This window comes from Protopterus annectens, chromosome 2.part2, assembly GCF_019279795.1.
Source record: "Protopterus annectens isolate FY-2018-M chromosome 2.part2, PAN1.0, whole genome shotgun sequence".
NCBI lineage: Eukaryota > Metazoa > Chordata > Ceratodontiformes > Protopteridae > Protopterus > Protopterus annectens.
Genome location: NC_056730.1, coordinates 663,330,800 through 663,346,743, shown reverse-complemented (window position 1 = coordinate 663,346,743; position 15,944 = coordinate 663,330,800). Strand labels below are relative to the sequence as shown.

The window sequence follows — 15,944 nt, the reverse complement described above, 5'->3', positions numbered from 1 at the left end:
ATCAGCAGGCAAAACCGCATTTCAAGTCGTGGCCGGTTATAGATCGCCCACCATGTCCCAAGATGCTCACTCTGCATTCCTTGAGACATTGGAAAATATAAAGGTCCTACCCAACACCATAATCTTGTGTCATTTCAACTACCCTGGTATAGACTGGGCGAACTACCAATGTTCCAACTCCTATGCTCAGCGATTCATAGAATTTATAAATTCAAATGCCCTTTAACAACTAGTATGTTCCCCCACTAGAGGGGACAACATATTGGATTTAATCATCACAAATATGAGCGCCCATTGTACCACACCCGTTATCACTCCCTCCTTGGTCAGATCCGACCACAAACTGATAACCCTGGACATCCTCACCCCTCCCCCAGTCAAAGAAACCATAGTCAAAAACCTTTCCAAAGCAAACTTCAAACTACTTGCATCCGAAGTGGAAAGCTTCACTATTCCCTTGCAGAAGGATAATGATATCCAGGATGCGGAATCCTACACCAAGGCACTCTATATGCATCTTCAGGATTGCATGGACCATGCTATCCCAAATAAAACCAAGACTCCTTCCTCAAGCAAGAAGAAACCAGTCTGGTGGACCCCGGCCATAAGCAAACTTTACAATAAAAGGAGGAGACTTATACAAAAAAGGCCAAATCTCAAGTAGAAAAATCATCCCTGATCAGCATTAGTAAGAAATTGAGGGCCCTCATCAAGTCAACTAAAGCTAATTTTGAAAAGAAAGTTGCCAAGGATAACCATAAGGCCTTCTATGGCTATGTCAAAAATCTAAATGGCAACGCTCAGGTCTGTTCTGAGCTAGTACAAAATGGAACAAAATACACTGACCCGTCTGACATTGCCAACATTTTGGCTGACAGGTTCAGTGCAAATCCCCCCCCCCACACACACACCTACAGGGCCTATTACCATTCCAGGGGATTGTGTAAGTCCAATTATTACTGATACGTTGGTTAACAAGGCTCTATCTAAAGCTAAAAACACTGCCTCCATGGGACCAGATGGTATCCCAGGCTGTGTCATACTCGAGCTCCAAAAGGAATTAACCCCGCATTTTAATACCCTGTTCAGTCTCAGCCTCTCCACAGGATATGTGCCCATAGAATGGCTTACGGCAACGGTGGTCCCGCTACACAAGGGTGGGGCCACAACTGACCCTGGGAACTACCGACCAATAAGCCTGACCAGTCTGATCTGTAAGGCTATGGAGCGAATCATTATGGAACTCATAAATGGAGAGACTGGGAATCTCCAGTCGCTGGACCCCACACAGTTCGGCTTCGTCAAGGGCAGATCATGCTTCCTGAACCTGGTGGATTTCTTCGAGACAGTTACTCAGGCTATAGATAAGGGAAAGGAGGTACACACGGCTTACCTTGACCTTGCTAAAGCATTTGACACAATTCCCCATTCAGGTATTATTGATAAGCTCACCAGCCTGGGCATAAACCCTTACGTCACAAGATGGATCGCAAACTGGCTCTCAGACAGATCCCATAAAGTAAGAGTAGCGGGATCTATGTCTGAATCCAGACCAGTAATGAGTGGTGTGCCTCAGGGCTCTGTCCTGGGGCCCCTCCTGTTTGGCATATACTTCTCAGAAGTACAGGCAAGCACGGAAGGGCTGTGGCTGACTAAGTTTGCAGACAACTGCAAACTGGGTGCTATAATAGAGTCTCCGGCCGACATGGAGATCGTCCAGAAGAGCTAAATGAGACTGATTCATGGTGTCAAAGCCATGGTCTCAAGCTAAATGCAAAAAAATGCGTAGTAATCCCCTTTGGAAAAAACAGAGTACCCGCAAACTACGACATAGGAGGTAATCCCCTGAAATCTGAAGAAGAAATAAGGGATCTAGGGACCCAAGTAGATAGTCAGCTTTCCTTTGATAACCATGTTGCCAAAGTGGTTAGAAAATCCTTCTATGTGACCCATCTGATCACGAAAGGGTTCGCATCAAGATCTAAGGATGTAATGGTGCCCCTCTACTCTTCCCTCATCAGACCCATTATTGAGTACAATACACCAATTGGAATGTACCTGGCTAGACCTCTCCAGCAGCTGGAGAGACCACAGAGGTACCTAACCAAGAGGATTACTGGCCTCAAACAGTTGCCCTATGCAGGATGATTGAAAAAGCTAAGACTGTTCTCTGTTGCATACCGCTTTCTCAGAGGCGATCTCTGTCTAACGTACAGAGCCATGTCCATCCCAGAATTGTTGAACATGCTCCATCTTAGCAAAACCAAATCTACTCTAGCTACACACTCTATGGATATAAATCTCAACACAACAATGAATAGAACATGCTGGAGGGATAGATTCCCTTCGCAGAGACTTCCCTTACTATGGAACAGGGTCCCGATCTACATAAGACAGAGCCCCTCACTATCACTCTTCAAGAGGAAACTTGATGAGTGGATGGGTAACAGAAAGTTCACGCCAGGGATCACACCAACAGCACTACTAGATAGGGGTCAAGGGTACTAGCTGCTAGTACAAGGGTCTAGGGAACTACTAAAGGGGCGGTGAATACCGCACAACGTGGCTGGGCTAATATATGCCTTCGGGCAGATAGCCCAGTACCAACCTATGAACCTATTTCCGACTGTGTGGAAAATAGAGTTACAAGATTTATTGCGTTCAGCTGAACAAGTTGGAAAGCATACTTTGCAATGTGGTTTTGATTCCTTGGAGGCCTCTTGCAAGGCCGCTGTAACTGGATCTGTGATAAGGCATGCTTGGCTCAAGGAGCAAAATCTGCCTGATCATGTTAAAGCAAAATTGTTGGATGCTCCTTTACATCAGGACAGTCTATTTGGTAATAAGGCAGAAGAAGTTTTGAAAAAGATGGAAGACAAAGCTAAATCTATGCAAACTGTAAAATATTTCCTACAAGTGCAGCCACCCAGGTTCAGTAGACACTGGCCTACTAAGAACTGGTCCTTTCCAGTACCCACCAGAGTCACTCATTTCAAATTCAGACACTCCAAAGGCTCCAGGTTTCAGTCACAAGGAACTTACAGAACAAAACATTGGGGTGCCTCCACCTCCAAATCTGGAAGTAGCAAGGCACCTCCCTACGGTAAACAGTCTCAATGACTTTCCTCTGCCATCTCCAAGCACTTATCTTTTGGCAGCCCCTTTGGGGGGAAAACTAGCACTTCATGCACAAAATTGGCATCTAATTACCCAGGACAAGTGGGTTTTAAATATAGTATCCCAGGGATGCAGATTTCATTTCTACACGTTGCCAATTCCAAACGGATGGCCAGATCTGCCTCCAAATCAGTGGGCAGAGGCCCAGAAACCAGTTATGTCCCTCATGAATATGGGGGCTATTCACCCAGTACCAGAAAAGGAAAAGGGACAAGGTTTTTAGTCAGAACTTTTCCTGGTACCCAGAAAAGACAAATCATGGCATCCAGTTCTGGAATTATCCATTCTAAATACATTCCTGGACATTCCAACATTCAAGATGCTGACTCTGCAACAGCTACTGCCTATGCTAGGCAAGGATGCCTCGTTGGTAACTCTAGACTTGAAAGAGGCTTACCGGCATATCCCAATCAGGGAATCTTGCAGAAGATACCTCCGCTTCAAAGCAGGCTACTTGCATTACCAGTTCTCTGCACTGCCCTTTGGCTTATCTACTGCGCCCAGGGTCTTCACAAAGTGCCTGGCACCAGTAATTGCATTTTGCAGACAAAGAAACATTCAAATTTATCCTTATCTGGACGATTGTCTAATTCAGGCAGAAAACAAGGGCACTCTTCTGCAGCATCTGGCATTTGTAAAAAGGCTTCTAACTTGCCTAGGGTACACCATAAATGAATAGAAACCACAACTGGTACCCTCTCAAATAATTACATTCCTGGGTGCAAGTTTGAATACAACTACCCAGATGACTTACCTCACGCCAGAAAAACAAATCCAATTGATGACTTACTTCAAACAAGTGGCCACAAAAACCCAGTTATCTGCAAGACAAATTCTGCAGGCCTTGGGGTTCATGGCTTCCTGCATTCTACTAATTCCATATACAAGACTGCATATGAGGAAACTTCAATGGTACTTAAAAAGCTTATGGAGTCAACATGGTCACTGCCTGGAAACAATGATTCCTATCATTCCTTGTCTGCAGCAAAAGTTCCTATGGTGGGCAGAGGCCTGTCACCAAAACAAGGGACCATCATTCATTCCACCCCCTGCCACCCAAACCCTGACTACAGATGCATCAGATTATGCTTGGGGGCACATCTGGCAGGGAGATGCATTCAGGGCAAATGGAGCCCAAATCAAATGCACCTGCATATCAACCAGAAAGAGATGCTAGCTGTACAGAATGCTCTGACAGCGTCCAAGGACTTTCTTCATCCAGGATAACTATTGATAAAGACGGACAACACCACAGTCATGGGGTACATAAACAAGCAGGGGGGTACCCATTCCTACCCCCTTTGCAGACTAGCCATGGCTTTGTGGAACACAGCCTTGACTTACCAAATATATCTACAAGCTCAATTCCTGCCAGGAAAGCAAAATACTCTGGCAGACGAACTAAGCAGAAATCTTATGGACCCACACGAATGGAAACTGGATCCACAAATCTTCAGCATGTTGACACTCAAATGGGGGAGCCCAGACATGCATTTTTTTGTCTCACCCCAAAACTATCAGTTGGACAAATTCTGCACAAGAATCCATCGCAAAAAAGCTTGGAAAGTGGATGCTCTATCCTTTAGCCTGAAAAACCTATCAGTCTATGCCTTTCCTCCTCTGCCTTTGCTCTCCAAGGTATTACTAAAAGTCAGACAGGAAAAAACAAAAATGATTTTGATTGCTCCAGACTGGCCTCGCCAACACTGGTACCCACTCTTACGCAATATGTCACACCTTCCTCCGTGGTACCTACCTCAGACACCTTATCTACTGTCTCAGCAGAACTATCAAATTCTGCAAACTCAGCTCCAAACTCTGAATCTTGCAGCATGGCTAATCAACTCATTTCACCAGTTACATCTCTCAGCAAACCTGTGATGGGTGTCATTTTGGAGGCTAGAAGGCCTAGTACTAGAAAATCTTATGCTGATAAATGGAAAAGATTCTGTGCCTGGAGCCAGGCACAAGGAATAAGCACAGCAATGCCCAGTATTCAACAGATTCTGCAATATTTAACTGAGATGCTTCACATGGGCCTATCTTTCTCTTCCATAAAAATCCATGCCTCTACCATTTCAGCTCATTACAACACAGAGCCTCCCCTCTTTTCTCATCCCCTGCTAAAGCAGTATCTCAGAGGGGCCAAAAATTTAAGACCTCCCAGGAGAGCACCAACTCCTGCATGGGACCTCAGTTTTGTGTTGGAAAAGCTCACCCTACCTCCTTTTGAGCCAGCTGCTATGGCAGACGTAAAATTTCTCTCTTGGAAGACAGCTTTTCTTTTAGCATTCACTTCAGCTAGAAGGATTTCAGAACTACAGGCTCTCATGGTAGTGGAGCCTTTTATTATTTTGTACCCGGATAGGGTGGCGCTCAGGACCAATCCATCCTTTATGCCTAAAATGGTATCTAGTGTGGCTCTTAATCAGACCATTCATCTGCCAACTTTTTTCCCAAATCCACAGAACAAGGGGGAGTGGATTCTGCATTCATTGGATGTACACAGACAACTAAGATTCTACTTAAACAGGACAAAATCTCTAAGAAAATCTGAGCAACTACTGGTGGCATTTGCTGCAGGAGCAGAGGGAAAGGTTATTTCAAAGCAGACTATTTCAAAATGGATCAGCCATTGCATTTGTTTCTGCTACATGCATCATGGTAAACCTGTCCCCAAGGGGATCAGATCCCATTCCACCAGGGCTGCATCTACTTTCAGAGGGGTTCCTACCAGAGACATTTTAGAAGCTGCTATCTGGAGCTCAGTTCATATGTTCACCAAACATTACCATTTACCTCTCTTCTCTAAATCCAGAGCAGGCTTTGCCACTGCTGTCCTGCAGGGCCTTATAGCTGCTCCTAATGCTGTATAATTCCATCCTCCCAACCATAGCTTTGGGATACTACCCAAATGTAATCACTGCAACAGTGAAACACAAAGAACATAGTACAGTTGTGTACATTTACCATAAATGTTGATGTTGGAGTGTATTCACTGTTGCAGTCCTGGTTACCCACCCGCCAGCCCCCTACCTTTCTCTTTTTATACCTCTTCTTTCATTTACTATGCTCAAAAGCATTTTTGTTGTATTTGCTTTTATTTGGAGGTATATTTTTTGGGTTCTAAATTACATGTGTGTGTGTGTGTATATATATATATATATATATATATGTGTATATATATATCTTGCTCCCCATTTGGGGGGCACCTGACATCTGGGGCAAGAAAAACTGATGAAAATGGCGTCTGCTGTATGTTTTATACCCCTGACGATCCAACGTCTTGGAAGAAGGGACAGCAACCGACAGGACCCAAGACTTTGTTAATCAGGCCGACTGAGGGCAACCTGACAGCAGATTACCCAAATGTAATGACTGCAACAGTGAATACACTCGAACATCTACATTTATGGTAAGTGTACACAACTGTACTTTATGGTTAATTCAGAGTTGGCAAATTTTGGAATGGGAGTATTGTATGGGGTAGCTAAGTAGGTGGAAGAGTAGATTATGTGAAATTTTGCTTACCAACTCCTTTTTTAAGAGACTCCTCCACATCCACTCAATCAGACCTCACTGTTCCCTCTTAGACTAGATCAGACACTGTCTGAACGTCTTCTCCCACACCTAAGAGAATAATGATCCTATTCAGGAATATTCCTAGTGCCAAAGAAAGAAGGAACATGGTGACCTGTCCTAGACCTTTCTTTTGGAAACCTTCACAGAGTGCAAAATGCATTCATTCAGTTCCTATATCTCTCATTCTGCTTCTCAGTTTTCCAGTAACATTGGACTTAAATGATGCTTATCATTGCATCCCAATCCTCAAAGATTTCAGACACGTTTTATGTTTTTATGTATTTGATTCACATATTCAGTTTTCTGTTATCTACGGCTCCAAGGGTGTTTACATGTGCTTGACACCTGTAATAGCCCATTGCAGGTTTCTGGCATTCAAATTTTCCTTATTTAGTGTATTGCCTGATTTTTCTGAATTCCTTTACAGGTTGTCAAGAATCTCTGGCTTGGGTAATAAAGCTCTATTTCTCAGCCTGGGATTTTAGGTGAACAGAGAGAAATCTTTTCTTATCCCTTCCTACAAAGTAGTGTTTCTGGGAGGTCTAGTGGATATTTCCCTTATGATGGCCTTTCTTTTTCAGGACAAAATTAAATGTTGCAAGAAGTAATTTCTGATATTTTTCAGCCAAACACTGACATCTACAAAGAAATTTGTCCAAATTCTAGGATTCATGGCCACCTATATTCTCAGGATCCATTTTGCCAGACTTTACATGATAAAGATTCAGTGGTTTCTCAAATCACTTCGAACTGTGCACCAGCACCCCTGCTCATTTCAAATTCTAGTGCTGAGATTTCTGAAGAGAGTTTTTTTGGTGATTGAATCAGATGTTTCTCAACTTTGGTCTTCCTTGTTTCCTTCCATTCCCTACTATGTCTGTAATAACAGATGTATTAGACTTTTCTTGGGGAGCTTTGTCCAAAAGATTGAAAGTACAGGACTTTAGGAACAAAGTTACAACATACATCACAGAAATGGTGGCAATAATAAATGCTCTCAGATTTCTGAATTATTGTTGCACTCACCACCCTCTGCTAATAATCACAGATAATACCACAGTAATGTGGTACATAAACAGGGAGAATCAGGTCCTATGCCTATTGCAGACTAGCAGTAGTAGTGACTTCATTCAGTCTGTCCCTCCAGGCTACCTACATTCCATCGGAGGAAAACATTGTTGCAGAAAAACTGAGCAGGACCAAGGTACACTCTCACAAATTGATGTTGAATTTGTGGGTCATGCAGGGATTGGTCCATCTGTGAGAAATTCCTCAAAGAGATCTTTTTTGCCTCCAGCTACAACAGACATTTATGTTCCACTCCAGAATTCCTTACAAACAGGCCTGGAAGATAAATGCTTTCTTGTCCCCATGGATGGGAATGAGCCTTTATTCTTTGACACGCCTAGTCTGAAAACATTTCAGTTGACTGCATGAATGATAGAGCTGTGATATCCTTTAAAAGGCATCTTTTTTTCTCTTGAGAACATGCAGCAGGTATTAAAGGAGGCTAAAAACCTGCTAGTATAAAATCCTATATTTACAATTGGAAAAGATTTTCTGGTTGGTGTCACAATAAGAACTAGGGCCTTTTTAAGGCCCAGATACCTCTGGTTCTAGAATGTTTGTGTGAGTTAATATCCTCTGGCCTTTTCTTACTCTTCTATCAAGATTTGTGTTATGGCTATTTACATTTATCTGCCCATAGATCTCTCCTTTTTTTCTGTCCACAAGTCCAGCACTTTTTGAAAGGGATTTTGCATATCCGTCTAGACTCCTGTTTGGAATCTTTGAAAAACTAATACTCCTATCTGAAGAATAGGCTGATTTGAGGTTCTTGACATAGAAAACTGCATTACTTATTGCACTGACTTCTGCCAGAAGAGTATCTGAATTACAAGCTCTTATGGAGAGCCAGGTTTACTGCATTTTCCACAAGAACAGGGTTTCTTTGAAAACAAATCTTTAAGTGTAAAGTGGTTTCATAGTTTACTTTAAGCCGATCTCTTTATCTCTCTTCTTTCCAGATCCTAAAATCATGGAGGGGGGGGATCTTACATACGCTGGGTGACCACATACAGCTCAGCTACTAGTTGTAAAGAACAGAATCCTTCAGGAAGGTTGATCGGCTGTTTATTTTCTATGAAGATAAGAAAAAAGGGCAACCAGTGTCAAAGCAAATAATTTCTAGATGGTTGTCTCATGCTATTTCTTTCTGCTATTTTCACCGTACCAAGCCACTTCCGGGGTTAGGGACCACTCTGTCAAGGCTTTGGCTTCTTCTGCAGCTTCTGGAAAGGGGCGAGCCCTAGAAGTATTCTAGGGGCAGCAACTTGGTCTCCTGTACATACTTTCGCAAGGCATCACAAACCGGATTCTTTCTCCTGGTCCAGGACAGGCTATGCTAGGACCATTCTCCAAGGTCCACTGATTCTTAAATTGCTTCCACCTTCACATATAATTCTAAGTTTTGATAACCTACCCATACAGCTTAGGTTACAGCAGCAATAATGTAAATGCTGAACACAGTACAGTTGTGTAAGGAAACTTGCTATAACAGTAAATGTTCTAATTAATGTCACTGTTGCATTAGCCAACTCCTCCCTCCATCCCCCTTTGTCTGTTTGAAGTTCATATAACAGTATGTAGAATAACCACATGCAGGAAAAGACAAAGGCTGATGTTTCCAAACTCTTACGTTTCCACTCCAACAAAATTAACACTTCAGTTAAAGAAATAGTCCTTTATTTAATCGCTAGCACAGTAAGCGCTTTCACCTTCTTGGCTTTATCAAACTACAATGTGCCATTAAAACAGAAAGTATATATATACACATCATTCAAATTTCATTGGTTCTCATAGCACTCTCATAATTTTACATCATATCCTTTTTAAATAATTAATACAGTGCTTAAAATCTTAAAATACTCTAAAAAACATATATTACTTATATAAATACTAAACTTTAAATAAATAACTTCCTTTAAAAAGTGTATACATATAATGTGCGCCTGCTGAACTTATGGTCTGTATATTCTTTTGTTTTTCAGTATGGGCTTCATTTGAACTTTATCATTCATACCAGGGTTTCTATCTGCCCTTAACCTAATAATCCACTTAAGTTCACATTCTAGCAGATATGCATCCAGGTCCCCTCCTCTCATACTGGGTTTTACTTCTTGTATAACACAAAAGCTAAATTCATGTTCTGCTCCCATTTGTTTGATATGATTCGCCAGAGCATTATTATCAGCCCCTGTCCTAATTGCATAAACGTGTTCCCGTATGCGTTCCCTGAGCTGTCTACTAGTCTTACCTATGTAGAAACCTGCACAGGAAACGCATCGGGCAATATAAACCACATTTCTGCTCATACAATTAGTATGAGTTTTAAAATTATATTCTACCTGTGTAACTGGGTGACAAAAAACTGATCTAAAATCTATATATACACACTGTTTACACTGACCACAATTAACCGTATTTCTATCATCCATATCAACTATCGGTCTTCGTACTAATGGTTTATTACATAATTTCATTTTCAAATTCTGTTTATTTTTAAAAGTAAACCTAGGGATGTCTCCTACTAGGTTATACAATTCTTCATCTAGACTCAACACTTGCCAGTGCTGTTTAATAATGTCAGTGACCTTAGTCACATCTCTTGTAAAAAATAGGGGTATTCTCAGTACTTCTTGTGTCACATTCTGATCTTGTCTCGGCTGGCTATCCCATTCAGAAAAGTATAGTTTAGCTTTACCATCTCTATACATCTCCATTTCTTTCATATATTTATTAATAACATTAAAACTATACCCTCTTTCTAAAAGCCTATTCCTTAATTCTATGGTTTCCAAGGAATATTTCTGTGCACATGGATTTAACCTCGAGGCTCTCATTAGCTGCCCTTTAATAACATTATCAAATACATATCTTGGATGCATGGAATGTCTATGTAGCAAGTTATTCCTAAAGCAAGGCTTCCTATAAATAGAGGTGTTCAACAATCCATTGGTCATTCTATTAATTTTCACATCCAAATATGAAATCTCTTCTCTAGAAAAGTTCATCGTGAACTTCAAATAGCTCGTAACATTATTAATTTTCTCTTTAAACTTCATTAATGTGGATTCATTTCCCTTCCAAATAAGGAAGAGATCATCCACAAAACGCCTATAATACCCAACATTATTCCTAAATTCATCTATCTGAAATAAAATTTCTTGTTCCCAATCTGCCATCACGAGATTGGCGTAGCTATTGGTACACGAGGTGCCCATAGCTACGCCATCCTTCTGTATATACATATTCTCTCCAAAGATAAATATATTATTATCAAGCACTATCTCTACAAGAAACGTCAATATATCAATAAAAGTTTCATCATAACTACTATTTTTCTTCAGATAGTTCTGGCATCTGACTATACCTTCCACATTAGGAATAACCGTAAATAGGCTAACAACATCTAGTGTTACTAAGATAAACTCTTCCAATTCATCCACTTGTTTCATATATTCATAAAGTTCGATTAAGAACTGTTTACTATCTCTCAAGATGAATTTATTTTCATCGACCAAAGGTCTCAGAAAAAATTCCACTAAAATAGAACATGGCTCTGTTAACCAACCTTGCCCTGCTACTATAGGGCGCATCGGTGGGTCAACTAGTGATTTATGTACCTTAGGGAGCCCTTTTATCTCAGGTAATCTAGGGTTAATTACTTTTAAATACATACACAAGTGCTCAGGTATCAACTCACTCTGATACAAATCATCTATCATATCATGGACTTGAAATACCTTACTACATATTTCGGTTAAACTTATCATACTATAGAACCCTTCATCACTTAGCATCCTTTTCATACTTTCAATATAATTTTCTTTATCTAGGACTACTACGGGTCCTCCTTTATCTGAGGGTCTAATTACTATGTTACTATCTCTTACTAAATCATTCATTGCTCTTCTTTGTAAGTAAGTTAAATTATATCTAATTTTCTTTTCGTCTTGTTTATTCCTATTATAATATCTATGCATATCATTCTCTACCAGTTTATAAAATGTCTCCAGCAGGGGATGTAACACTGGTAAATAAGTACTGTTAGGTCGAAATCTCTCTAACCCTATTTCATCATTATTGGCCATTCCATAGTCCATTTTCAACTGCAATTTACGTAAAAACATTTTCACATCTATAATGGAGTCTGTAATACTACTATTACATGTAGGAATAAAGCTTAAACCTTTACTTAATACTTCCTCTTCTTTCATATATTCATATATACAAGACGAAAAGAAAATTAGATATAATTTAACTTACTTACAAAGAAGAGCAATGAATGATTTAGTAAGAGATAGTAACATAGTAATTAGACCCTCAGATAAAGGAGGACCCGTAGTAGTCCTAGATAAAGAAAATTATATTGAAAGTATGAAAAGGATGCTAAGTGATGAAGGGTTCTATAGTATGATAAGTTTAACCGAAATATGTAGTAAGGTATTTCAAGTCCATGATATGATAGATGATTTGTATCAGAGTGAGTTGATACCTGAGCACTTGTGTATGTATTTAAAAGTAATTAACCCTAGATTACCTGAGATAAAAGGGCTCCCTAAGGTACATAAATCACTAGTTGACCCACCGATGCACCCTATAGTAGCAGGGCAAGGTTGGTTAACAGAGCCATGTTCTATTTTAGTGGAATTTTTTCTGAGACCTTTGGTCGATGAAAATAAATTCATCTTGAGAGATAGTAAACAGTTCTTAATCGAACTTTATGAATATATGAAACAAGTGGATGAATTGGAAGAGTTTATCTTAGTAACACTAGATGTTGTTAGCCTATTTACGGTTATTCCTAATGTGGAAGGTATAGTCAGATGCCAGAACTATCTGAAGAAAAATAGTAGTTATGATGAAACTTTTATTGATATATTGACGCTTGTAGAGATAGTGCTTGATAATAATATATTTATCTTTGGAGAGAATATGTATATAGAAGGATGTAGCTATGGGCACCTCGTGCCAATAGCTACGCCAATCTCGTGATGGCAGATTGGGAACAAGAAGTTTTATTTCAGATAGATGAATTTAGGAATAATGTTGGGTATTATAGGCGTTGTGGATGATCTCTTCCTTATTTGAAGGGAAATGAATCACATTAATGAAGTTTAAAGAGAAAATTAATAATGTTACGAGCTATTTGAAGTTCACGATGAACTTTTCTAGAGAAGAGATTTCATATTTGGATGTGAAAATTAATAGAATGACCAATGGATTGTTGAACACCTCTATTTATAGGAAGCCTTGCTTTAGGAATAACTTGCTACATAGACATTCCATGCATCCAAGATATGTATTTGATAATGTTATTAAAGGGCAGCTAATGAGAGCCTCGAGGTTAAATCCATGTGCACAGAAATATTCCTGAAACCATAGAATTAAGGAATAGGCTTTAGAAAGAGGTAGTTTTAATGTTATTAATAAATATATGAAAGAAATGGAGATGTATAGAGATGGTAAAGCTAAACCATACTTTTCTGAATGGGATAGCCAGTGACAAGATCAGAATGTGACACAAGAAGTACTGAGAATACCCCTATTTTTTACAAGAGATGTGACTAAGGTCACTGACATTATTAAACAGCACTGGCAAGTGTTGAGTCTAGATGAAGAATTATATAACCTAGTAGGAGACATCCCTAGGTTTACTTTTAAAAATAAACAGAATTTGAAAATGAAATTATGTAATAAACCATTAGTAAAGACCGATAGTTGATATGGATGATAGAAATACGGTTAATTGTGGTCAGTGTAAACAGTGTGTATATATAGATTTTAGATCAGTTTTTTTGTCACCCAGTTACACAGGTAGAATATAATTTTAAAACTCATACTAATTGTATGAGCAGAAATGGTTTATATTGCCGATGTTTCCTGTGCAGGTTTCTACATAGGTAAGACTAGTAGACAGCTCAGGGAATGCATGGGAACACGTTGCAATTAGGACAGGGCTGATAATAATGCTCTGGCAAACATATCAAACAAATGGGAGCAGAACATGAATTTAGCTTTTGTGTTATACAAGAAGTAAAACCCAGTATGAGAGGAGGGGACCTGGATGCATATCTGCTAGAATGTGAACTTAAGTGGATTATTAGGTTAAGGGCAGATAGAAACCCTGGTATGAATGATAAAGTTCAAATGAAGCCCTTACTGAAAAACAAAAGAATATATAGACCATAAGTTCAGCAGGCATTACTATATGTATACACTTTTTAAAGGAAGTTATTTATTTAAAGTTTAGTATTTATATAAGTAATATATGTTTTTTGGAGTATTTTAAGATTTTAAGCACTGTAGTAATTATTTAAAAAGGATATGATGTAAAATTATGAGAGTGCTATGAGAACCAATGAAATTTGAATGATGTGTATATATATACTTTCTGTTTTAATGGCACATTGTAGTTTGATAAAGCCAAGAAGGTGAAAGCGCTTACTGTGCTAGCGATTAAATAAAGGACTATTTCTTTAACTGAAGTGTTAATTTTGTTGGAGTGGAAACGTAAGAGTTTGGAAACATCAGCCTTTGTCTTTTCCTGCATGTGGTTATTCTACATACTGTTATTTGTGCTACGAGTTGCAGGGAAGTTAATCGCTTTGGTGGTGTTGTTTTATTCTTCTATTAACTGTTTGAAGTTCATAGGTGATTACTAGGCTAATGGCACAAGAGTCTTTCCAAAGCCTAGCCAGTTATACCCAGGATGTGGCAATATTATGTCTTAATTCCTTCTGAACCAGGCAAGAGAAATGTTCTGCTTATTTGTTGATTTATTTATATTTGATTTCCAGCATAGAGGACTGATCACAAATAACCAGTTGCAGAGTTGGCCTGGAATGTGCTTATTTGTTAAGTACATCCTTTCAGCCTATCAGGTGTTGCATCATTGATATGAAATACCAAACAATAATTGACACCATTATATTGTTTTGTACTTGATAACTTTTGACACGTAGCCAACACCATGTAAAACAGATGTACGAATTTATACTGCTTATAACAAAATCGTGCCAGTCATTATCAGCTACCATCTGCTTCTCTTGAAAAGAATGTTTTTTTTTTTTTTGACTAAGTGGTTGTTGAAATTAATTATACTAAGTAGGAAAAACATTGAAACAACTATTGAAAGAAGTACACTAGGACTAGTGCTGATAGTTTTACTACAGTAATATAAAGTTGTTAAGTTAATATTGTTTTCTTTTGTTATAGGTTGCACAGTGTGTTTCTCCTAAAGGACCTTTGGCTTGTTCAAGGACATACTTTTTCGGAACCACTCACGTGCCATATCAAGGTAAATCTACAACTGATATAAAAAATTTTATGAAAGCAAAATATCTTTTTTCATGTCACTCTTCAGATACACATTTTTCTTCCATGAAGTGTAAGTCATTGTTTTAAACTGATTTTTTTCTAAGTAAGTTTCTTCTCTCCAGTCTTAATTCTTTGCGTAAAATCCAAGTTTTGTGTGCACATAGTTAAGATGATGAAATAAAGATGCATAGAAATGTGCATTCAACAGCAGCTTTCAACTGCAGTAGATAGAGACACAGTGTGGCAGACGGACCTGCTTACTGATAACATCTCTTTAAAGACACAACTACAGTGTGTTCTCTCCCCTTAACATTTGCTTCGTAGGTTCATAGGTAGGTACTAGGCTATCTGCCCGAGGGCATTTATAAGCCTAGCCAGAGTGTGTCGGCTTTCGCCGCCCCATTGATTAATTAACTGATCCTCTGTCAAGCAGAGCCAATGAAGTGATCCCAGGGGTGTATTTTCTGTTACCCATCCACTCGTCAAGGTTTCTGTTGAAGAGTGTTAGTGAGGGGCTCTAACTAATGTAGTTTGGAATTTTGTTCCAAAGCATGGGGAGTCTCTGTGACAGGAATCTATCCGTCCAGCATATTTTATTTATTGTTGTGGTGAGGTTTAGCTCACTAGAGTGCATGGATCGCAGTGACTTGGATTTCTTTAGGTGGAGCATGTACATCAATTCTGAGTTGGACATGGCTTTGTAAGTCAGGCAGAGATCACCTCGGAGTAAGCGATATGCCACTGAGTTCAGCCGGAGTTTTTTCAGTCGGGCTGCATAAGACATATGTTTGAGGCCAGTAATC

The 15,944-nt window shown here is 39.4% G+C and overlaps 1 protein-coding gene across 1 annotated transcript in view; it reads left to right on the top strand.

Moving 5' to 3' along the window:
- Positions 1 to 15,944, top strand: part of DNAAF9 (dynein axonemal assembly factor 9) — a 2,711,795-nt gene that overhangs the window by 638,011 nt on the left and 2,057,840 nt on the right. Inside the window, exon 11 of the mRNA XM_044064082.1 lies at positions 15,040 to 15,121. Within this exon, the coding sequence (XP_043920017.1) occupies positions 15,040 to 15,121 (82 nt within the window). The remainder of the gene's footprint in view (positions 1 to 15,039; positions 15,122 to 15,944) is intronic.